The 25003-nt window shown below is 39.8% G+C and overlaps 1 protein-coding gene across 1 annotated transcript; it reads left to right on the forward strand.

The window, feature by feature from the left end:
- Positions 1–5452: 5452 nt before the first annotated feature.
- On the forward strand, positions 5453–6429 carry LOC111879652 (extensin-like). The gene is made up of 2 exons (XM_023876110.1): positions 5453–5521; positions 6079–6429. Exons 1-2 carry the CDS (start codon positions 5453–5455, stop codon positions 6427–6429), a joined length of 420 nt encoding a protein of 139 aa, XP_023731878.1.
- The last annotated feature ends 18574 nt before the right edge of the window (positions 6430–25003 follow it).

Below are 25003 nucleotides of genomic sequence, written 5' to 3' on the forward strand. Positions count from 1 at the left end.
CTAACTATTCTATGGAGTTTTGATAGTTGTGTATATAAGTGATTCCCATCAATATGCTTTTTGGAATCTTGCACAAAAAACATGCCTAAGCCGTGAAGACTAAAGCACCAAAATTTAGTCTTGTTGGACAAGAACACGCTTTGCATGGTCTGAATTGGATTTGCAGGCTTCGTTGTTCCATTCAATACTTAATTTCCCTTCTGCGCTCCTAATTAAAACCTTCCTTAGTAATATGGTCACCAATCTTACATGATTTGAGCATATATAAATCATAGAGCCTAGGAAACAAAAAAAATAAGCTATTGATTTGAGTCCACTTGTCCTCCTAAAATTTAGTATTTTTCCTGTTGCGCACTCTTTTAGAGAGGAAATATTCAAAGTTGATACTAATAGATTCAAGATCTAAATAAGACAAGACAATAGTTTTCCAAGGAGAATTATCCCGAATGTGTAAAGGAAGAGCAAACACCCCATTCTCATAGTGAACCATTTTCACCACTCTTGCCCAATTAGAATCGCTTTCACAAAGTGATTTTCATCTCCACTTGGCAAGAAAAACATGATTGGCTCCATACAAAGAGATTCCATTTGCCAAGCCCCCTCCCCCGTTTTAGAAGCGATAATACAGTTCTATTTTCTCCAAGCCCGTTTTAGTTATAACCATCTACACCTAAAAAACTTCTATTCTCATTTTTAAAAGTTATTTTAAAGCAATTTTTGGAGCTTTGGAAATGAAAAAAAAAAATAATAATAATAAGTAAGTACTAAAGATACCAATGATGGATTGAGTAGGGTTAATCTTCCACCAATGGACAAAGCCTTACCGTTCCACTTAGAAAGCTTTAAATTGAGCTTTTCAATATCAGGCATCCAAACTTTTAGTTTATTCGTGTTCTCGCAAATGAGAAAAAAAAAAAAAAGGAATATTTTTCGCTTTATAATGAATAATGTTAGTCGAACTTTGGATTTCTTGCAATTTAACCCAACACCTATGAGTTTGCTTTTGGTGGGATTAATTTGGAGGTTTGAAGCAAGGTAGAAAAACCTAAAAATCCGGACATAATTCTTTCTACTATTCTAGTCCACTCACTAACTAATAAAACATCATCACCACATCGCATGAAATATGTGTGAAATTTGATGAGAATCATTGCCCACTTTAAAAGGTTTAAGGAATCATTTTTCTTTGTCATATTCAATAGCTACATTAAGACCTTCCAATAACCAAGAGGAAAATAAGGTATAAGGGACTACCTTGACGAATACCCCTTTTCAAGAGGAAAATGAGAACCGAAGTTGATGAAGAAGAAAGGCACGAACTAATCCATTCTCAAAAAATATCTGGAAATCCTATTTTTTGAATGATTTTTCCAAGATACACACAACTCATATTTTTCAAAAGTCCACCTTAAAAAACTTGAGTTTCTTTTTAGTGGATTTAGCCCACACAATGAGGGCATTAGTGATAAGAGGGTCTTCCATAATATTTCTGTTTTTAATGAATGTTGATAGGGACTTCGAGACGAGCGAACCAATTAACCTTTTTAAACGATTAACAAGAACTTTAGCAATGATCTTATAAAGCCATCGAATCAAACTAATAAGATGATGGTCTGTGATAAATATTGGGTCCTTCGCCGAAGTGATGGTGAAAAAAACACACGTTACACCATTTGGAATTCGCCTTTTAGTCCTAAAGACTCTAACCATCTCTATAATATCAATAATGTCTTATTTACACACTAAGCAACATAAAAAAACTACATAAATGATTCCTATGGTTTGGGTATTTCTTTAACTAAGGTCCAAAAAGGTTTTGACTCACAAAAATAGTCCTTATTTTAGGGTTTCATTGTGGTTTGGCCCCTAGAGTTGATAGCATTAACATAGGACAGTTAAATATGTATAAAATTAAAAGAAAACCTTTGTAAAAGATTCTTCGCATCAAACATTTTTCCTTTGCTAACTAATCATCTCAGAGACTTCGGCTTGAAAAAAATTATTAAAATGAAATAAAGCAATGATAGAATTGAAAGAACACCGAGCATCAATCTCCAATTTGATGACACATTAACGACGTCCGTAAAACCATATGATAGTATGAAGGAAAATTCCGTTGGAGCTCTTGACTTATTGTAAAGCGTTGAGTGAACCTCTAATGGGAAGGGGTGATGTTTCTGATACAAGAATAAGAGTGACTTCCAATCCGATTCCAAAACCATTTAATAGTCTACCCAATAAAAGAAGATAAACATTGGGTGACCATAGCATAAGACCTTCAGAAAAATAAAGGATGAAGGACATGATCTTCATTGAACGACATCCGATTGGTTCTGATATCGTGTTACAACAATAATAAACAATTATCGACCAAAATGCTAAATCCAAATTTCAATTTTTTACACATGAAATATGAAATGAGACCAAAATGATATTCCAAATCACAATAATCTGATTTATAAGCGGGTTATAGGCAAAAATGCATTATCAGATCCTTGAATTACGTTGACGACGACAACAACAACCAATAACACAACTCCATTCATTTTCTTGCTTCTTCTTTCTCCAATTCGAGAAACCAAAAAAGTTTACCATGAAAAGAGGTTGATTAAAAGTAACATATAGATAATAAGTATCAAACCATCAAGTCTGAAATAATTAAGAATCAAATGAAATTACACAAAAAAAATTTATATCAGTTTTGAAATTTTTTGAAATTCAGGGCACAATTATTGTGATTGAAGATTGATAAAGAGAAAGGAAAGTCAGTGGTCGTTTTTTGAATCAATTTCATCTTTGTAACTTATCATACTGATCTTCGCTTCAATTCAATTTTGCGTTTAGTACATTCGATGCAAATTAAAATAAAAAGGTTGAGTTTAGGAATGATGAATTTCGCATTTAGTACATTCGTTTAAATTTTGTGTTTAGTACACTCGATTCAAATGAAAACAAAAAGGATTCTTAGAAATGTTAGGAATGATGAATCATGATCCTCAGTTCCTTTTAAAATGATAGATTGTGAAGACTTCAGGTCTTCGCATCTAACAAATAGTTGTGGTTCACTCATCTTATAATTTGATCTTTGAAGCACATATATTTGCCCATGGTGTAAAATTTGTTTCCTTTAAGTTTAACGATTGAGCACAAAATTCATTAATGCATCCTCGATATCCTGTGATTAGCGAATACTAATTATGATTTATGTACTCTCTTGGTCAATCTGTTGTTTTTATATCTAACATCATGATCAAGTCTCTCTGTAGTACTCAAGATTCTGCAGTCCCAATCAATCATCATACTACAGTTCTTATCTTTCAAGAACATGAAGTCTTGTTTTCTTGTTTAGCAATAAATAAAGTTTTTCAAAGGTGTGCTATTAAATGAATTAGAAAACCTTTAGAATGTTTTTATTCCTTTCATTAAAATTGTTTACACTTTTTGAAGGGTATCTTTGCAAAAACCATACCGTTTTTCTTAATAATAAAAAAATGAAGATTTCTATTTTCAATAAAGGTGTTTTAAAAACATTTTGTGAGGTGATTGATCTTAACCTAACCGTCAGATGAAAAGTTATCCCATATATGATTTCTGAAAGTTATGTTAACCATCAACCCACGTTTACCCATTTAATCATCATTTTCATTAAATGCTCCCCATAACTGCATTTAATGCGAGTCATTTCCGGAACATTTAAAAAAAAGGGAAATTAATACAAATGGTATAAACCCCCTTTTCTTCCCAAGAAAGCTTTACGCTTTCTGAACGCTAAATCGAAGATCTTCTTCTTCCTCATCTTGCCAAACCCTATTTCTGCAAGTTTCTCAAAATATTTTTCAAGTTAAAATGGAAAAATTTGGTGTCTCAAAGAAGCAACCAAACCCACTGGTTCAACATCAACCACCAAAAACACAAGTTCGTCAATTGCAGCAAGCAATTACCGTGCGATCTACAATGATCATGACCTTTACGATGATGTCATCAATTTGATGATCCGATTCTTGCCCAAACATCCATTGTTTGGACCTTTCGATGCATTTACATAAGTTCTTCCCCAGTCCGTGTTGTTCACCTTTTCCTTTTCTGCTTTCATACCATTGAACAAAATATAGGACGTTCATCTAAAACTTGTAAATGAATCAATGGTGGGTCTCACAAAACTAAAATTTCTTAAACCTATTAATCTCGTAGTCCCTCCTTCCACCACCTTTAAGAATCCCAGTAACTCTAATGTCTTCAAAGCTCTCTACAAAATAGGCTATCAAGCTAAGGTCAAAGGTATCTCAGAATTCCAGTAAAGGAAACTTCCAGCCGTGTGGCAATACGTCTGTCAGCATGTGACTCAAGGCTCGTCTGGAAGAATCGGTAGAACAAACAACATGCTGAAGCAACTGTTAGACATTAGGTGCAGCATCTTCACTGTAGAGGAGGTCAACTACAAAACATTCTTTGGGATGACTTTACTGAATATATCGGAAAGGGATCACCTAATGAAGGACACACGGAGCTCACTTCTTCCAGATTTGATCTCTATGCCTCGTGGTTCTTCACAAGCAATATGACATCAATCTAGGAAATGAACTTAACTACTTCTCATTCAGCAGTCATAAAAGGTACTCTTTTCTAAAACACCAATCTGTCTTCGGTCCCATAAGACAGTTACCCATGAATATCATGACCACACTTTGACTTTTTGAATATTATGTCACGGATCACATTGAGGCTACGAATGATATAGCACCATACCGTTCTACCCCGCCTAGCCCTACACCGCAGATCACTCCCAAAACCCAAATGTAAAAAGGTCAAGACTATATCCAAAAGACAGACTCCGAAAAAGATTACATCCAAAGGAGTTGGAGCCTCCAAGAAAAGAAAGATTGTCACTGAGGACCCCAAGGTGACTGAAGACCGAATTCATATCGAAAAGCTTGTCAACACCCTCGAATACGAAGTTGAAGAAACTTACGTATCTAAAAACTTGTTTCGTAAAAAGAAGCTAGAACTTCATACCCCAAGCCAAAAGAGTCCAGCATCTGATATCAAATACTCTCAAAAGTCTCTAGTAGATATTTGATTCAACGCTGAATCACCTGCAATCATCCGTCTAATCTGCTACAAAAAGTTTAGCGATTGCAGATCACATTCATGAACCCGACAGAAATCCCAGTGGTGACTGGACAGTTTGTGATTGCAGATGATAGATGGACCAACAACCGTCCCTCCTCGAAATATGAAAAACAAAGATTTAAAGCCTTCAAAAAGGCTTTAAGAGCAAGGAAGGAAAGATAATCTATGCTTCAACATAAGAAAGAAAAAAGAACTCAGATTTTTTGCGGCATATTGGGCTGATTGGATCAACAAGACTGAAGATCTATGATCTTCAGTCTATGAATAAAAGTTTGATAGTATGGAAGAAAAGATGTGCAAAGCTCAATAAGATGAAGGTAACATGGCCAAACCATCAAAGCCCATTCCTTCACCAATCGATGTTGGTGATTCAAATGATGAAGGAACCAAAGTACAGAGCAGTCAGGAACTGGGTTTTATATTTGTTTTCAAAGAAGAGGAGAAAGTTGCCAACAACCACCGAAGACACCTTCCACTCAAACTCCTCAGCCCCTCGACAAAAGACTCATGTCAATTGAACAACAAGAAAAGTGGGTTGCAAACTGGGCTGTACTTTGAGTTGAGACGGGGATCTGACAACTCAATCAACAACAACAAGAAGAACACAAGAAATTCATCAAGAAAAATAAAACCTTATTTCTATTGTTAAGGAGTTGAAGGAGCAGTTTTTTAAAATCACAAATGAACAAGAGTAAAAATCAAAATTTTGGATCGACGAAACACACAAGGCATATGAAGTAGGTTTTTCTGAACTTGAAAATACCATTTGCACTCTTCAATGATCAGTCTCTGCCAATAAATCCATTGAAGAAATCCTCACAATCTCAAAGTATGTCTACAATCATCTTTTCCATCCTAAAATGCCAATCATCAATGATCTTAGAGGCCAAATGTTAATTCAATTAACAAAACTTTCGAGAAGTTGAATGAGATAAAAGGATTTTTTAGGAGAAGAGGAGACCTTCCTCAAAAGTGGGAAAAGATATGGTTGTTCAAGTCTCCAAAAGCACAAGCTCCTCTTATGACTCCAACAACACAAAATCTCCTCCTCGAAAGATTCCTACTCCTCATCCTACTAAAAAAGATAAAACCCTTCCTCAGTCCCCTCAGAAAACTCCACCACAATCTTCTCAAAAGATCAAACCTCCAACTCCTCCAACCTCCCCAAATAAACCTTCACCCGTCAAAGAAACTGATATGGAGCCTTCCATGTCTAATGGCAACTTTCATGATTCCCCCAAGACAATGAAAAAGAAGACAAACTGGAGGGAAACTAAGGTTGTTGAATACATTTGTTAGACCCAAGGTTTTGACACAAGTATATATGCGTCTCTAATCAGCTCCTGGGTTAATCTAATCCGAAGACTCATGGATTCAGACTATGTTCCTCATCTCAAATACTCTGAACCTCCCTCTACGACATACTGTGACATTCCTCTTTCTCCCAATTCTAAATGCTTCCTGTTATTTAATCCTTTTGACCAAAGTAATCCTAAAGCAAAAAGAATGGTAATGGAGTTTGAGAGATTTAATCTATTCCACAACAAGTATGGGAAATCTGCAAAGGAAATTTGGTTTAAAGACATTCTTGAAGTCGTAACAACTTTCAAGCCAAGGTCCTTTAAAGGTGAATCACACTACCAATACACCCTTTGTCGCTCCGGTAGAGAATAACACCGAACCCAAGAAAATTTCGTCTTCATGAACCTCGAAGAAATATTTCTCATTGCAAGATTCTTCAAGATCAAATCCTACAAATATCCCAACATTAAAGAGGCAAATCTTAGGGCTGCCAATTTTCTCTATGCCCTTGTATGTGACCTTGGGAGAAATGATGTTGAAATTCATTCAGTACTTGCAGAGAAAATGAAATTCCCTCCTTTTGAAATCCCTGAATAATTACCGAATGGATTCATGAAATGAGCCTCAGAGCAACAAACTTCCCTAAACCTGGCATTATTTTCAAACTTTCAAGAGATAGTGAGAAGTTCTTCCTACCATCCACAACATTCATCGATGCTCTCCTAAATATCACGAATGAACTCTTTTAATGGCTTAAAAGTCCAAGTACACCACTGAAGAAGTGAATTTTGAGATCTGCAGAAGAATCAAGTGGGTTATTGAAGTTAGAAGATTATGGTGGGTAATTATAAAGTTTCCCAAACTTATTAATTGAATGTTTTAGCTTTGAGTTCACTTAATGGGAATTGTTGAATCATGAAGTGACCCTCTACAGCTAAGTTATTACCAAAGATCTAACTTGATGTTGCAATAGCCATTTTGATTAAGAAGAATTAGGGGTTATCACCAAAGACTAGATATCAGAATGGAAAAGATTTACCGAAGAGTAAATTACTTTGTCTTTTGTAATCATATATGCAAAAAAAATAATGTTCACTTTTCCTGACATTGATTAGTCTTTTGTGTTATGTCAGTCAAAGCATGGCCATCTTTGTTTACAATATTTTATTGTATTTGAAGTAACTTGTTCAACTATTTATTGGAGAGCATGTTGATCGATCTAAACACCACTTCTGTAAGACATTCCCTATATTACACTTTATTGAATAGAAGTCTTCATTATCTTCATTTGTTCCTTATTTTGTTCATCACTAACTAACTTTTGTTTGAATGCAAACCTTGTTACGATTCAACTAAGTATTTATGCTTGCTTATATTTATTAGTTAACCTTGTTGTTATATTTATCCTTATAATTTTGCATACTTAGTCATCGTTGAGCTTATCAAAGGTCCATTGAGATTAAATTATATTTTTTTCGTATCTATCATTAAAGTTCTGTCAACATGGTGAGACGGAGGGACGGAGAGAGGTAGAGAGAGAAATGAAGAGATATTCACATAATTTAACTAAGGGGATGATTACAACAAGCGCATGTTTTGGTTTTCTTTCTCATTGTATCTTCTCTAGGAATCATCGATGTGGGTAGTGAGATTTAATATAGTTGTTAAATGTGACTTTGACATTTGGAGTATTCTCATGGAGCATTTACGTTCAACAGAGCACTTAGAACTCAATGGAATACTAGGAGTTCAATGGAGTATATGAGAAAGGAACATATCATCTGAGAAGGAAATGGGGCAATTAAAATACGGAATGGATCTTGTAAGAATGGAAAGATAGCTAGTTCAAGATGTTGAACAACACAGTTTTATTTTGGAAAAACACCATCATTATGGAATATACATGCAGTAGAAAAATTACGTCACTAAAAAGGGGAACGTAGCACCTGAGAAGATGTTTAATGATACTTAGAAGTTGAAGATTCCCATGAAATACAACATGATACACCACAATGATGGTAATTTGGTCATTTTAAAAGAAAAAGATGAGAATATGAGTTGTGACTTCATGAAAATGGCCAATAACAGCTTCAGCCACTTAGAAAAGGTTACATAAGTGTGTTCAAGAGAAATAATGCATGAGAAGACGCATTTGGTTAAAAGGGTAAAATGGTAATTTTATGCTTTTTGGGCAAACTTTTCACTTAATAGATTAAGATTTCTATTAATTCAGTGAGATATGACTTCAAAGAAGTGTAGAGTACGTTCCCACCTATCTTGTGGATATGAAGAACATTGAAAATAGTTAAGAAACGAAGAAGATACCAAGGTTAGAAGTTGAGACAAAATTGTCCCAAGGTTGGAAGGAAAACAACCAATGGCTGCTATCAAGCTGGAACCACAACGCGATAAATGTATAGCCCTGCCACAGCTAGAGGTAAAATGGGATTAGACATAGTCTTCTGAAGGGTTTTGAGCATTCTAACACTCCTATGGTGTACATGAAACCCTAGAAACCTTGGATATATGTTTTCTATATTATACAAGCAAATTTGATTTTCCAAGGTTCTTAACCTAACTAGCATGTTATGGGGTACTTGTAACGTAAAAAACTTAGTAGAATAACATACCTTTTCTTGTGGTCGATTGCTTGGAGTCTTGAGAGCCTAGCACCAATAATGTGGATGTGTAACACCAAGATTTCCAAAAACAAAATTTTCATTTAAATACTCAATTTAATATTAAAAACACTTGTTTAAAATCTTATTCACATTCGAATTACAAAACATAGTTTCATTTTCGTTATAATAGAAGACCAGGATCCTCCAAAATACAACTCTTTCTTCGGTGTGTACAATCGAACCGTTGCCATCCCACGTTACTGTAAGAACCTGAAACAACATAACATAAACAACGTAAGCACGAAGCTTAGTGAGTTCCCCAATATACCTTACGCACATACGCCTTCCGGCCCGGACCTTTCGGTCCACATAACATTGCCTTCCGGCCCGGGTCTTTCGATCCACATAACATTGCCTTCCGGCCCGGATCTTTCGATCCACATAACATTGCCTTCCGGCCCGGATCTTTCGATCCACATAACATTGCCTTCCGGCCCGGATCTTTCGATCCACATGATAATTGCCTTCCGGCCCATACACACATATAACACATAATACAAATACTCTAACACATAAAGCACATATATCATATATCATACCTGACCTTCATGTCACATAATACCTTGCCTTCCGGCCCATATATAAGCATGTATATCACGCATAGCAGCTAACTTTCCATTTATAGCATATAAACATAACACATAACATACTTGACCTTCCGGTCACACAATCAAACCCTTCCGGGTGAAGTATAGTGAGAAGACTCACCTCGCGGACGCTGGAAGATAGCAACTCCTAAAATCCCTCGCACTTGATCCTCCGAGCTACAAGCTCCCTGTAACATCATATATCCCTTATTAATACTTCTATCTTCCCCGTTAACTGTCCCTAAGAAATCACACCAGTCAACTCTGGTCAACAGTCCATTGTCAGCTCGACTGGACTCGGCGAGTTCCCTGACGACTCGGCGAGTCTGGTCGTCCTTCAATCCTCTAAGATTCCCCTTCTACTCGTCGAGTATCCTCCTTGACTCGACGAGTCACTCCTGGAAGAATCGCGGGGCCACCCCGACTCCACTCGCCGAGTCTGAAGAACAACTCGGCGAGTCCCAGTGAATCTTCAAGCTACTCGCCGAGTCTGATCATCCGACTCGGCGAGTCCACGCCATGCAGTCGATCAAACTGCTTCCTGAGATACATATATTCCCGAATAACCAAACATGGGACCTTCTGGACCTCTAAGGGTCCTAATACAAGGTTATAAACATTGGGTAACGACACAACAATCCGTCAAATCTCCAAATGGGTTTCACAAACCCTAAATCCATGCACACATTCACATCACAGAAAATAATCCGAAAGGTTACCTGAATCATGCACCCTCAGTGTCCCCAAGCCTCAAAACGTGATTCCCTTGCTGTCCCATTAGCCAAAACCTTCTCCTTCTTGGACAATAACTTCCTCAAATCACCATTGATCTTCAATCCTTGCTCTAGCCGCTCCAGTCGCCTAGGGTTCTTCCCAATCGATCCAAAGTCGTGAAATGACGACATAACAACCCTTATATACGACCCCATACGAAACGGCTAGGGTTTCCGCTGAACAGCGTCGACTCGCCGAGTCCATACCTGGACTCGTCGAGTCCAGTCGCGAACCCGCGACCAACTCTGCGACCCTACTCGGCGAGTCTGGCTCCAACTCGCCGAGTCTCCCCTTTAAAACACCCCAAAATGCAATTTAACAATACTTGAGATTTTGGGCTGTTACAATTCTCCCCCACTAGAATTAGACTTCGCCCTCGAAGTCTCACTCTGAAAATAGTTCTGGATGCTGCTCCCGCATCACACGTTTCGGCTTCCCTAAACACTTCCGATATCTTCCGAGGTCGCTACTGAACCAATACCAGAGGTACCTCCTTGTTCCTCAGAACCTTGATCTTCCGATCTCCGACGACCACTGGCCTCTCGCCGTAACACAGGCTCGCATCCACCTAATCGTTCTCTAGAAGAACCACTGCTGACTCATCCGCTATACACCTCTTCAACTGCGACACATACCAGTGTCTTGGATCCGTCCCAATTCCGTTGACAGCTCCAAACGATAGGCCACCCTTCCTACCTTCACACCCTCACGAAAAGACCCAACATACCGGGGCCCCCCATTTACCCCTCTTCCTAAATCGAAGCACCCCGTCAGAAATACGAAGTCGCTGACCTGAATCACATACTCGTAACGGCGTCTGCCTGCATAACTTTCCTGTTAACTCCAGACGATCACTAACTCTCTTTAACCTGCTGAGTCTGCTTTGTCAACTAAATACGAACTCTGAACTGCTCATCACTCTTTGTAATCGGAAATTACCCACGATGCACTCTGGTCCAAATCTCAACGATCACTCAACCCATAAGGGTTAGGAAACTCTGAACCACCGGATCCCCGATCCAAAGCCCACTTTGCCCCTTTCCGGACCGACTGAGAGATCCGTTCTCCCTCTCAGATCAACTCCCACAAGTTCCCTCTTGCCATCACATACACATACTGAACTAGTTCCAACACCCGCAGGTGGAAAGACCCGATACACTGATGATATCCTCGAACATCTCCCAAGATGAACCACCACATCCACCCTACACTCTGATCAGATTCACACTGAGAATTTAAAATTTTTCTCTCTCCATGCATCCCTTCTGAGCCTCAACAGACATCCCAACCGGATGGGTTCCTACTCCACTGCCGCGAACACGACGCTCAAAACCATACTCGAAATACTCTAACCATAACTCTGCTCTGCAGCTTTCACTTTCGTGAACTTGCACCCCCTTCGGAGTTACATACCCTCCTCTTTTCCTTTTCCACGGAACTCTCTTGAACATAATGCCACTACAACCGGTGCCACGGTGCTCGCCCCAAGCGACACCACCCTTTTTGCGTAACTGCTATTCACATACTCTGGTTATCGTTGCAGGGGCTCTCAATCCCATGCACTCTCTCCACTCGTCAAAATCACTGCCTCCGCTAAACAAGATCAATAACCCGGGGCCAGACCTTCCAATGCAATCACACTGCAACATACGCGATCCGCAAATCTCGAGCTAATCCAGCAATACCAACAGAGTCTCCAGTATGACTGGACCGACTCTCATAACACATACTAGCCACTCGAGGCTATATCTCTGTGGGTCCGTACACCCAAACTCTGCGAACCCTCAGGTTCTAACTCTGGGAACCTTCCGGTTCCAGCTCTAGAAACATGCACAACATAATCCCGTGGGATTAATGCAGTACAACCCATCACGTATCTCAAACGTACCAATACTCTGATCGCAAAATTCCGATTACTTACTCAAGCTTGATCCCGACCTCCTCTCAGGCCTCCACAATCAAATGCCCTAGGTCTGTATCTCGCCCCGCATACTCAACACTCGCTCTCGTCGGCCTATACTTTGCGCTGACAAACACTGCTGAATCCCAACAGCTAAGCACCCTTACATACTCATCGATCTCCCGGAGAATTTTACAATTCTCCCCCACTAAAGCACTGACTAACTGCCACCGATCGTCATTAACGACCTTTCAGAACCATCCTGCACAAAGAGAACATTTACCCACTGACTGCTTCCCACAAGCGTAAGCAACCCTCAGCAAAACACATCTCCTCCCTGATCAATCCGCTCAAAAGAATCCGATCTTTCAATTATCCACTCCACAACTGCAGATGCTACACGTCATTCAACCCAGTGCCGCATCTCCACTATCAACCCCCACGAACGATGACCAACGGAATTCCCAAGCAATAACCCATAACCAAACCCACAACCTGCCAAAGGTTGAATATCGCATCGAAAACCGCACAAGGCTACCGGTACCAAAACACCAAACTATAATCATACTAAACCATCAGGGAACAACGAATGCCAAGCGAAAACCTGAAGCACCAATCCATAACCATGCCAAACCCGCGAAACAACGAATACCGCATCGAAATCCACACCAGACACCAGCACAAACAATACGCCACAATCAACGCAATCTACTCAAGACATCAAGAGAGCATCATACCCGCAGCTGCCTCCGGCACTGCTCCGTCTCCCTCTGCCGCAAGCCGATAAGCACGACCCTGAGCCCTTGGGCTCTGCTCCATCCTGTCCTCCTCCTGAACTCCTCAAGGTGGCCGATGCTAGAGCCTGCACCGGTCCTGCAGGAAACTGTGGACGGTTGACCCTCAAATGTCCAACCTGCCGACACTGATAACAAATCCTGAAATCCCGAATTGGCACTGACTGCCGACAATCCCGTGCACCATGCCCCTCCTTTCCACACTTGCGGCATGCACCACTGGGCCAACAAGCTCCGGTGCCATCTCTCTCACACTTCCCACAAGTGTGACCGCTCCGATCCCCCATTCTAACGTCTACGGTCATGGACCGTTTCGGCGCCGACTGCGACTGCATCGGGGCCTGCCTCACCTCACGCAACTGCAACTCAACCTCTAACCCACGCCACATGGCGGCCTCCTGCGATACCAACACGGTCTCGCGCCTCTGCGCATACACGAACTGTCTGATACTCCCCCCCTTGAGCATACTCAGATATCGGGACATCTGAGCCTGCTCCGAAGCGAACTCAGGGCGAAACGTCGCCCTCTCAATAAACATCCCGGTGCTCTCAGTCACCGACTCCAAATCCTGCTTCAGCTTAAGGAACCTCCGAGCCAATTTCTCCTTTTCATCCCGCGGCACATAGCGAGTACTGAACATCCCTCTGAATTGATCCCATGAAACCGCAGCCCTCTGCGCATCGGAAAATGACCTCGTGGTCAATCTCCACCAATCCTTCGCCCCGAGCCTCAACAGGTTCAGAGCACACCCCACCCTCTGATCAGCAGGGCATAAACTCGTGGAGAAACACCCCTCCATGTCTGATAACCATCTCATAGCAACAATCGAGTCCTGAACTCCATCGAATGTGGGAAGCTTCGCATAATAGAAGTCCCGATACTGAAAACCCCGACTAGCCCCTTTCTTTGCCGTTGCTACAGCCGCTGTAACTGCCGCGGCAGCCGTCTCTGCGAAAGCCGCATATCGCTCATCAAACTACTTCAATCATAGTGGTCCTGATCGACCCAAACAATTCTGGCGACTCAACCCGCAACAATGCAGCAACCCCATCACGCCGGATCTCGCGAATCCTCGCATCCCGCTCGCTCGTGCTCGTCCGATCGATAACCGGATAACAAGATAGCCACAAGCATCATCCACTACGAACCATGGTACTCATCCCATGACATCCCTCCTCAACATGCTTCGGTGTATGGTACCTGAACCATAGCACCACTCCTCAATCTACTCCAATGTATAGCACTCGAACCACAACATCTATCTCAACTGTTCCGATGTATGGTGCCCTGACCATAACATCACTCTGTATCCGCTCCGATGTATGGTATTCGAACCATAACATCACTCCTCAATCTGTTCCTTAGGACCTTCAGAATGCCCCCTGTATCAAGTATGGGTCCTCTGCTTTCAGTAGTACGGGCCCATACTACCTGCCACATCTACCCATACTTTCCACACGGACCATCCCAGAGTTCCTAAGTAGCTGATAAACCTGCTCTTTCACCCATCTCATCGCGCGTGCTCGCTTTCCAGCGAAATCTTCTACTCTACCCGCGCACTCGTCTGGCTAGGTTTACTCCCTAGTCCCTTCCGCCGTCCTCCCACTTCTTTGCTATCAGCTGCTGAAGAGTTCCTAATGATGCCAACCCTCTACCTCCTGAGTATCGTCATACTCACTTAGTAGCTGACTCCCATCATCGACAACTCCACAAAGCACAAAGCAAGCAGCATTCGAGCATTGAAGCATACATAGGACTCCCCATCTGTGGTAGCTCCACCTTCTCGGCTCATCCTCGGAAGTACCTCTGTACCCCGTAGCTTTACCCCTTGTGCGTTCTAACTAGATACTCTCACTCATCACATACACACAAAAGCATAACGCACATATAACAGCAAACCCTAGACTAAGGCATCACAAATCAGGCCACTCTAGTCCTAAGATGTGAAATACCTAGCCTGTCTCTAGCATGCAATAATGTCTCATAAAGTGCATAATAGATATTTCATAATACAAAAGTAAGGGTATTTTGGGAAATCACCGTTTGGCTCTGGCTGATTGTACACACTGCTCTTTCTTGCTTTCTCTTTGAACTCTTATTCACTTTTAGAAAACCATTTATTTGGAAAACTTTTTCTTACTTCCTCAGTTTGAGTCCAGATTTACCCGTAGGCGCGTCCGAATCCCTCAAACCAAGGCTCTGATACCAATTTGTAACACCAAGATTTCCAAAAACAAAATTTTCATTTAAATACTCAATTTAATATTAAAAACACTTGTTTAAAATCTTATTCACATTCGAATTACAAAACATAGTTTCATTTTCGTTATAATAGAAGACCAGGATCCTCCAAAATACAACTCTTTCTTCGGTGTGTACAATCGAACCGTTGCCATCCCACGTTACTGTAAGAACCTGAAACAACATAACATAAACAACGTAAGCACGAAGCTTAGTGAGTTCCCCAATATACCTTACGCACATACGCCTTCCGGCCCGGACCTTTCGGTCCACATAACATTGCCTTCCGGCCCGGGTCTTTCGATCCACATAACATTGCCTTCCGGCCCGGATCTTTCGATCCACATAACATTGCCTTCCGGCCCGGATCTTTCGATCCACATAACATTGCCTTCCGGCCCGGATCTTTCGATCCACATGATAATTGCCTTCCGGCCCATACACACATATAACACATAATACAAATACTCTAACACATAAAGCACATATATCATATATCATACCTGACCTTCATGTCACATAATACCTTGCCTTCCGGCCCATATATAAGCATGTATATCACGCATAGCAGCTAACTTTCCATTTATAGCATATAAACATAACACATAACATACTTGACCTTCCGGTCACACAATCAAACCCTTCCGGGTGAAGTATAGTGAGAAGACTCACCTCGCGGACGCTGGAAGATAGCAACTCCTAAAATCCCTCGCACTTGATCCTCCGAGCTACAAGCTCCCTGTAACATCATATATCCCTTATTAATACTTCTATCTTCCCCGTTAACTGTCCCTAAGAAATCACACCAGTCAACTCTGGTCAACAGTCCATTGTCAGCTCGACTGGACTCGGCGAGTTCCCTGACGACTCGGCGAGTCTGGTCGTCCTTCAATCCTCTAAGATTCCCCTTCTACTCGTCGAGTATCCTCCTTGACTCGACGAGTCACTCCTGGAAGAATCGCGGGGCCACCCCGACTCCACTCGCCGAGTCTGAAGAACAACTCGGCGAGTCCCAGTGAATCTTCAAGCTACTCGCCGAGTCTGATCATCCGACTCGGCGAGTCCACGCCATGCAGTCGATCAAACTGCTTCCTGAGATACATATATTCCCGAATAACCAAACATGGGACCTTCTGGACCTCTAAGGGTCCTAATACAAGGTTATAAACATTGGGTAACGACACAACAATCCGTCAAATCTCCAAATGGGTTTCACAAACCCTAAATCCATGCACACATTCACATCACAGAAAATAATCCGAAAGGTTACCTGAATCATGCACCCTCAGTGTCCCCAAGCCTCAAAACGTGATTCCCTTGCTGTCCCATTAGCCAAAACCTTCTCCTTCTTGGACAATAACTTCCTCAAATCACCATTGATCTTCAATCCTTGCTCTAGCCGCTCCAGTCGCCTAGGGTTCTTCCCAATCGATCCAAAGTCGTGAAATGACGACATAACAACCCTTATATACGACCCCATACGAAACGGCTAGGGTTTCCGCTGAACAGCGTCGACTCGCCGAGTCCATACCTGGACTCGTCGAGTCCAGTCGCGAACCCGCGACCAACTCTGCGACCCTACTCGGCGAGTCTGGCTCCAACTCGCCGAGTCTCCCCTTTAAAACACCCCAAAATGCAATTTAACAATACTTGAGATTTTGGGCTGTTACAGGATGCCTCAAGTGGAATCATATATCACCAAAACACCTTGGAAGACTTGAGAGAATAAAATACACTAGTAGAAATTGGCCCACTCTTGTTCACTCACACACTAGTGCGATTTCATCTGCCAAAGACCTCTTTATATAGTATGAAGGATTAGGGTTACATCCATGTAAACCCTATTACCCATGACCTTTCATTTACATAGGATCCATGGGTTAAAAACTCCATGAACTATCCATGAAAGCTTAGCCCATCCTAAATGAACTTGACCCATTCTATATATATATATATATATATATATATATATATATATATATATATATATATATATATATATATATATATATATATATATATGTATATATATAAGAGTCCATATTTAATTAGTTCCTTTTGATCACTAAATTAATTCTTGATCAATACTAATTAAATAATATGATTTCATATTAATATATTATAACCAATAATATATTAATAAATCATAAATATACTATTCTCAAATGATTATCCATATAAATTTTTTTGGTGAAGTGAAACCCAAATGGACCATGCTGGGTCAGGTCAAGTACATACCAAATATAGTTACGGACTTAGACGAGTTATCCAACAGTCTCCCACTTGGATAAGTCTGATAACTCTGGTTGCAAGTATGACTTCAAGAACCAACTAACAATTGTAGCTCTTTAAAATTCTGTTGAAATATGAAGTGCCGTTTTAGATAAGTGATCATATAATCCTCTGTTCTAGATATCAGCCAGACAAATACATGGAAGAATGTCGTACTTATTGTCAAGAAGTTTGTTTCCCGATTTCCGATTTGTTTGACATAGAACTAAACCGAACACATCAATTTGGTTCTGATCGGGCTCGGTACATAGGTCAAAACAAAATCATCGAGGGGCCCAGATATCGCTTTTAACACTCCAAGGACTAAAAGGAACAGATAAACTTCGACTCTTATGCTTGTTCTACTACTTGTTGAATCATACAAAGACATGTTTTATGACATCAAGTTACTGATGCGTTTTCGTACAATCAATGCACAACCAACTCATAGGCAATAACTCATATCTCTAGGTTTGAAGACTTATATGATATTACCGTCTCACAATAACTCGAGATAAATTCCATGAAGTGATGCAACTGGGCGTGGGCTTCATCCAATACTCAAAACTTATGAGCACTCATGCATGTTGTAGCAACTTTTGCCATGTCTAACACATTAGACATCTACAAGCCCAATTCATGACAGTCTTAATTCATACCTACTTCCAACATACGACTGACTGTGCAGAGTTTGAATAAAGTAATTATTCTGGAAGTCAAAACATGCAAAATTGAAACAATAGTAAACAATTGACACAAGATAACAACACCTTACTTATAAATAAACAACAACTTTTATTTAATCATCAAATGTCAATTACATTTCACAAGCTTCAGAAATAGCTATCTAATCTGTAAAACTAATATCGTCCTTCAAGCCGATGAGCTTCGCATGTTGCAAATGCTTAACCCTACTCAGTCCCTTCGTGAGGGGATCTGTTGGGTTCTCTACTAACGATACCCTCTTTTCCACGAGGAGTCCTTCTTTTATCTTGTGTCTTATGAAGTGATATTTTCTGTTAATGTGTTTGGATCTGCCATGTCACACCCTCGAACTAGACGGCGGAAACGTCTGGGGCCTTGTGCATGACTTCATCTTGAAATATCATTACAGTGAATATAAATTAAACATAACATCATCATTACCATGCATATTATAATACAACTGCCATTGTTTACATGAAGTACAAACTTTTAAATAACATGACCAAAACATTCAATGTATGATGTTTAACAGTACACAAAACAAAATCCCCTATTCTTGTTGATTCTTCTGCTTAACGAGTCTCTGAGAATACAAGTTATTTTGAAAATGTCAACATATATAATGTTGGTGAGTTCATAAGTATGTTTGAGAAAAGGATTCGTATAACTTTGTAACCACATGAAAATCCTGTATTTTCTTAAAATAGTTTGGTATATTTATGTCTAATCTTGTATTAATGCATGTGTGTTATTGTTTAATAGAATGTCAAAAGTGATTGAAAAGAAAGTAAATAGAATGTCCTCGGACAACCTGACGTTGCTCGTAAAAGAAGAATAGTTAATGTTGTCGCACCAACACTGAGGTGGGGGTACCAATGTGAGTAAGTTTCCGAGTAATCCAATCATAAAAGAAAAATAGATAATGTTGTTGTACCAACACCGAGGTGGGGGTACCAGTGTGAGTAAGTTTCCGAGTAATCCAATCATAAAAGAAAAATAGATATTGTTGTCGTACCAACACCGAGGTGGGGGTACCAGTGTGTGTAAGTTTCCAAGTAATCCAACATAAAAGAAAATAGTCTTCCGCAAACTTCCTAACGTTAATTCCTCTAAGTGAGCCGTCATAACCATACTAAATAATGACAATTTCGTCTGTCTTAGCGTTGGTAAACGCCGAATGAAAAATAAAATAAGGTTATAGTCACCCTAGACCGATGTAGTCTAACTGTAGCGAACAGCTCAGGTGTGGAGTGGCATCCCCGTATAGATCTATTCTCCTTCCAAGAGACTCTGATTATAACTACAGGCTACGATCGAACACTTAATAGGTGTCAACCAAAAAAAAACTCACTAGATCCTTAATCGAATTTACGTGTAGATAAACATATAAAACTCATTACAGGCCCAACGAACCATGTAAGTGATCCACTAGGGCATCGCTAAACATGTGAGTCGTTTCAAAACTTAATATGAATGAGATTATATAACATGGGCCCAAAATATATGTAAAAGGACAACTAAGGCCCATTTCATATGTAAGATATTTATAGGCCCAAATATCACGCAAATAGTATACAAAACCTATCAAACATATAAATGGGCCACTAAGGCCCAATAACCTCGAAATGATCAAAATTAATATGTTTGTTAGTTTATTGTTGGTTTTGGTTCAAGTATTCACTAAAATAGCATAAAAGCCCACTTTTTGTTAAAATAACACTTTAGTCCCCATTTTGTTCAAAACTTGTGTTTATGACTAGTTTGTGGTAAAAATAACATTTTAAACCCATTTTTGTCAAAAATATCATTTTTGGCTTGATTTTTGTGAAAACAGACATTTTTCTGGTTTTTGGCTTTTCTGACCTAGTTGTTGGAAAATTTGTAGAAAAATCATCGTAAGTCAAAATTTGGATCCGTAAATTCTGGAAGTTTGGAAATTTTTTCTACTTTGTTCACAATTTTTCGCATAATTTTTAATGTCCTATAACAAATGTGAAATTGCTCACCTTAACAGGCTGGTCCGAAATTATTTCAAATCTGATAGGTAGTTTTGTAAAATTCGCCAAAAATTGTAGAAAAATCGTATGAAAACGTGAGAGTAGTCATTTTAAAGGTATAAACCTGAACGTTTTTCATGTAAAACAGTTTTGAAAAATATTATAATTAAGTTGATCAAAACTGTCCGAGATTGGACCAAAACATTTTCTGTCAAGGGCTGATTTTTGAGTCTAGTTTATAGATCTTTGAACACAACACTCCTTTTTGCTATTTTAAGTGTATAAATCCCATATCTACAAGTTTACATGTATTATATTTGATAACACATACTTTTCTCAAGGTTTTCATGTGGATCCAAGTCATAAACTTAATATTCTTATAATATTTTTAGATTTATGAAGTAAATAGCATATAATCAATAAATAAGTTATGAAAAACACACATATTCATGCATATACACATAGATCTACATGAAGCAACTTGTATTCTCCCCCAAAAACAAGTAAAAATTGAAAATAGGGGGTATGAACTCACCTTGGGGTGATGGATCCGTTTTGAAGAAGAAGAGGAAGAAGATGGTGTTGTTTTTGGCCTTCCTTGTTTCTTTGATGGGATTCTCGAATTCTAATATGATGATCTTGAAGAAAAACCCTCTTGAAGTATACTCTAATTCTCAAAAATTTGGAGGAGAATGTAGGAGTGTTCTTGTGAGCTTTCCTTAAGAGATTTTGTATGTAAAATAAGTGTATGGTGAAGGCCCTAATGGCCGTGAGTAATAAAGATGAGAGGGGAATTGAAATTTTTGCATGGAGAGTGAAGATCTCATGGATGTTTCTGATATGCTAGAAGTATGTTAGACAACTATGTGTTGTCATCACTTCCTAAATCCTCCCTTGATCTTTTTTTTTGTAACATGATGTTGGACCGAGATTTTTGGGCCAAAAGGGATAAGAATAGGTAGTTTTGGTCCATTCTAGGTTTAGTTCAAATTTCTAGAGCCTAATAATGGTTTTTGGCCCATTGGGCCCTTGTGGGTATTTCACGACCCAAATAGTACAAAAGAATGGGTTTATGGTCCGCTAGGGTTAATTGGAGTTGTCATGGCCCAATAAGGCCCATTAAAGGTAAACAAATTTATTTTAGGCCCATTATGGCCCAAAATGTTAAGTTTTATGAGTGTGGGTCCAATTAGAACCCAATAAGGGTTTCTAGGCCCAAAGTAGTTCAAGTTGAGGTTTATTGGTCCAAAAGTCCCAATAAGAGGATCCTAGTCCATAATGAACTTGAATCGGGATTTCTAGGGTTTTCAACCCATAGTTGAATATATGAGATGTATTGTATTAGGTTTTGACCTTCATTCAAGAGTTTGGCTTCAAATGGATGACGTTGATTGAACATAGGGTATGATATTCACTTAAAGTACAAGCTTTGCAATAGATGATGTTTTCATGAGAATAGAATTTCCTAGCAAAAATGCCAGTTGTGACATGCCATGATCTCTCGGTTCCTTGGCTAAGGCAACTGCACTATTGCTTTTACAGAAAATATCCATAGGCTCCTTTATAGCTTGTACAACTCCAAGGTCTCTAATGAAGTTCCTCAGCCATATCGCCTCCTTCGCCGCTTCACTCGCAGCTATGTACTATGATTCACATGTCGAATCAGTTACTGTCTCTTGCTTGAAACTTTTTCCAGGTAATCGCTCCTCCATTCATGGTAAAGACCAAGCCCGACTGAGAGCGTAAATTATCCCTATAATCCACTACTCTCAATTCATCAATCCCACCAAGGGTAAGGTCCCAGTCCTTAGTCCTCCGCAGGTACTTGAGAATGTTCTTCACCACAGTCCAGTGAGCCTTGCTAGGGTTCCCCTGATATCTGTTGACCATGCTCAAATCAAATGCCACATCAGGGCGGGTACAAGTTATATTATACATGATCGAGCCAACAAAAGAAGCATATGGTAATCGACTCATCTCATCTATCTCAGCCTCTATACTCGGGCTCTGAGCCTTGCTCAGATTGGCATTATGCTGGATCGGTAAGTAACCTTTCTTGGAATTCTGCATGTTGTAACTTTTCAGCACTTTGTCAACATAGGCTCTTTGACTAACTCCAATTAGTCTTTTACTCCTTTCTCTCAATATCCTTATCCCTAGGATATAGGTAGCTTCTCCAAGGTCATTCATAGTGAAACACTTCCCAAGCCAGGACTTAACCTCCTGCAAGGTTGGGATGTCATTTCCTATGAGTAGTATGTCATCCACATATAGTACCAAAAAGCTAACTATACTCCCACTAGCTCTAACATATACACAGGACTCATCTTCGCTTCTCAAAAAACCAAACTCTTTGACTTTCTCATCAAAACAAAGATTCCAACTGTGAGATGCTTGTTTCAATCCATAAATGGATTTCTTAAGCTTGCACCTCTATCAGGGTACTTTGCACTGACAAAACTCTCTAGATGACTCATGTAAACATCCTCAACCAACTTTCCATTAGGGAAAGCGGTTTTGACATCCATTTTCCATATTTCATAATCATGAAATGTAGAAATGGCTACATAACCCTAATATACTTAATCTTTTCTACTGGTGAGTAGGTTTCGTCATAGTCAACTCCCTGAGTTTGAGTGAAACCCTTTCCAACCAGTCGCGCCTTATAAGTGTGCACTTTCCCATCCATATCGGTCTTCTTCTTGAAGATCCATTTGCACCCGACTATCTTATGACCCAGTACATTGTCAACCAAATTCCAAACTTGATTGTCATACACGGACTGAATCTCGCTGTCCATAGCCTCTTTCCATTTAGCAGACTCAGGGCCTACCATGGCTTCCCTATAGCTGTTAGGTTCATCCAAATTTACCAGTGTACTATCACTGATAAATGTATCACCTTCCGCAGTAATATGGAAACCATAGTAATGCTCAGGTGGATTCCTAACTCTAATGGAACATCTCATAAGGACAGACTCGTCAGTTGGTTCAATAGGAGTTTCCTCCTCAGGTTGATTCCTAGGGTTTGAGGTTCCTTCACCACTTGACTCTTGAAGCTCTTCAAGGTCAATTTTCCTCCCAATGTTTCCTTGTCTTATAAATTCTGTCTCGCAAAAGACCCATCTCCTTGCCACAAAGACCACATTCTCACTAGGTCTGTAGAAGAGGCAACCAAAGGATTTATGTAGGTAGCCAATGAAAATACACCGCTCACTACGAGGTTTGAGCTTGTCCTAAGTCTCACGACTCACAAAAGCATCGCAACCCCAAATCTTGATGTGGTCTAAATTGGGAAATTTCCTAGTCCACATCTCGTGAGCTGTTTTGGCAACCTTCTTGGTAGGGATTAGATTAAGGATATGGGCAGAAGTCTCTAAGGCATACCCCAAAAATGAGATTAGTAACGAAGCTCAACTCATCATGGAACGAACCATGTCCAACAAGGTTCGTTTGCGCCTCTCAGCCACACCATTAAGCTGTGGTGTTCTGGGAGGTGTCAATTTTGAAACAATTCCACATCCCTTAAGATAGTCAAGGAACTTTGTACTAAGATACTCTCCTCCTCGATCGAATCGAAGCATCTTAGTGTTCCTGCCCAGCTGATTCTCCATTTCCTGTTTAAACTCTTTGAACTTTTCAAGGGTTTCTGACCTATGCTTGATTAAGTAGACATAACCATATCTACTATAATCATCAGTAAAAGTCACATAGAAGCGGTTAGCATCCCTTGTAGCGGTTCTGAAGGGTCCACACACATCTGTGTGTATGAGGTCCAACAAACCTTCACCCCTAGCACAAGTACCAGTGAAGGGTGACTTTGTCATTTTTCCAAGTAAACAAGATTCGTAACTATCATCCGACTTTAAGTCAAATGACTCCAGAACTCTATCCTTTTGGAGTTAGCCTATGCGCTTCTTGTTAACATGTACAAGACGACAATGCCACAAGGATGCTTTGTCCAAACTAGTGGAGAATCGATATGCAACACATTATTTCCTATGTTTTCTATAACCGACACAGTTTCATATACACCATCACAAGGTAATGCTTTAAAATAAAGAACATTATTATAAAAAGAATTAATACCACCACATTCATTATCAAATGAAAAAGTAAATCCTTATTTGTACAAACCGTGAAATGAAATAATATTTCTCGCCATTTCGGATGAGTAACAACACTTATTCAAATCTAACATTAACCCACTACTCAGAAACAAAGAATAAACTCCAATCTTAGTGACAGGTGAAGCTTTCTTATTCCCCATGATCAAGTTTATCTTTACTTTCTCCACATCCTCACTTCTTCTTGGGCCCTGCAAATCAGAACATATATGAATACCACAACCTGTATCAAGGACCCAAGAATTATTATGTGGTGAGTTATTAGACAATATAGTGTAAATACCTGCATGGGTAGGTTTGACCTTCCCATCCTTAACATCTTGAAGGTACTTGGGGCTGTTTCGTTTCTAGTGCCCCTTATCATGACAATAGAATCATTCAGCTTCCTTTGGGTTGGAAGAAGGAGTGGCAGACCACATTTGGTTCCACTTGAAGAGGAGCCATCAATAGACTTTCCCTTGGTACCCTTCGAAAGGGTCTTCCTCTTCTTCCCT

This window comes from Lactuca sativa, chromosome 6 (genome assembly GCF_002870075.4).
Source record: "Lactuca sativa cultivar Salinas chromosome 6, Lsat_Salinas_v11, whole genome shotgun sequence".
NCBI classification, from domain to species: domain Eukaryota; kingdom Viridiplantae; phylum Streptophyta; class Magnoliopsida; order Asterales; family Asteraceae; genus Lactuca; species Lactuca sativa.

Bases quoted from the DNA above. Each gene is read 5' to 3' on its own strand.
- LOC111879652 (XM_023876110.1), top strand. From the start codon at position 5,453: ATGGCCAAACCATCAAAGCCCATTCCTTCACCAATCGATGTTGGTGAT. The intron at 5,522-6,078 runs GTACAGAGCAGT...AGGATTTTTTAG, and splicing joins CAAATGATGAAGGAACCAAA to GAGAAGAGGAGACCTTCCTC.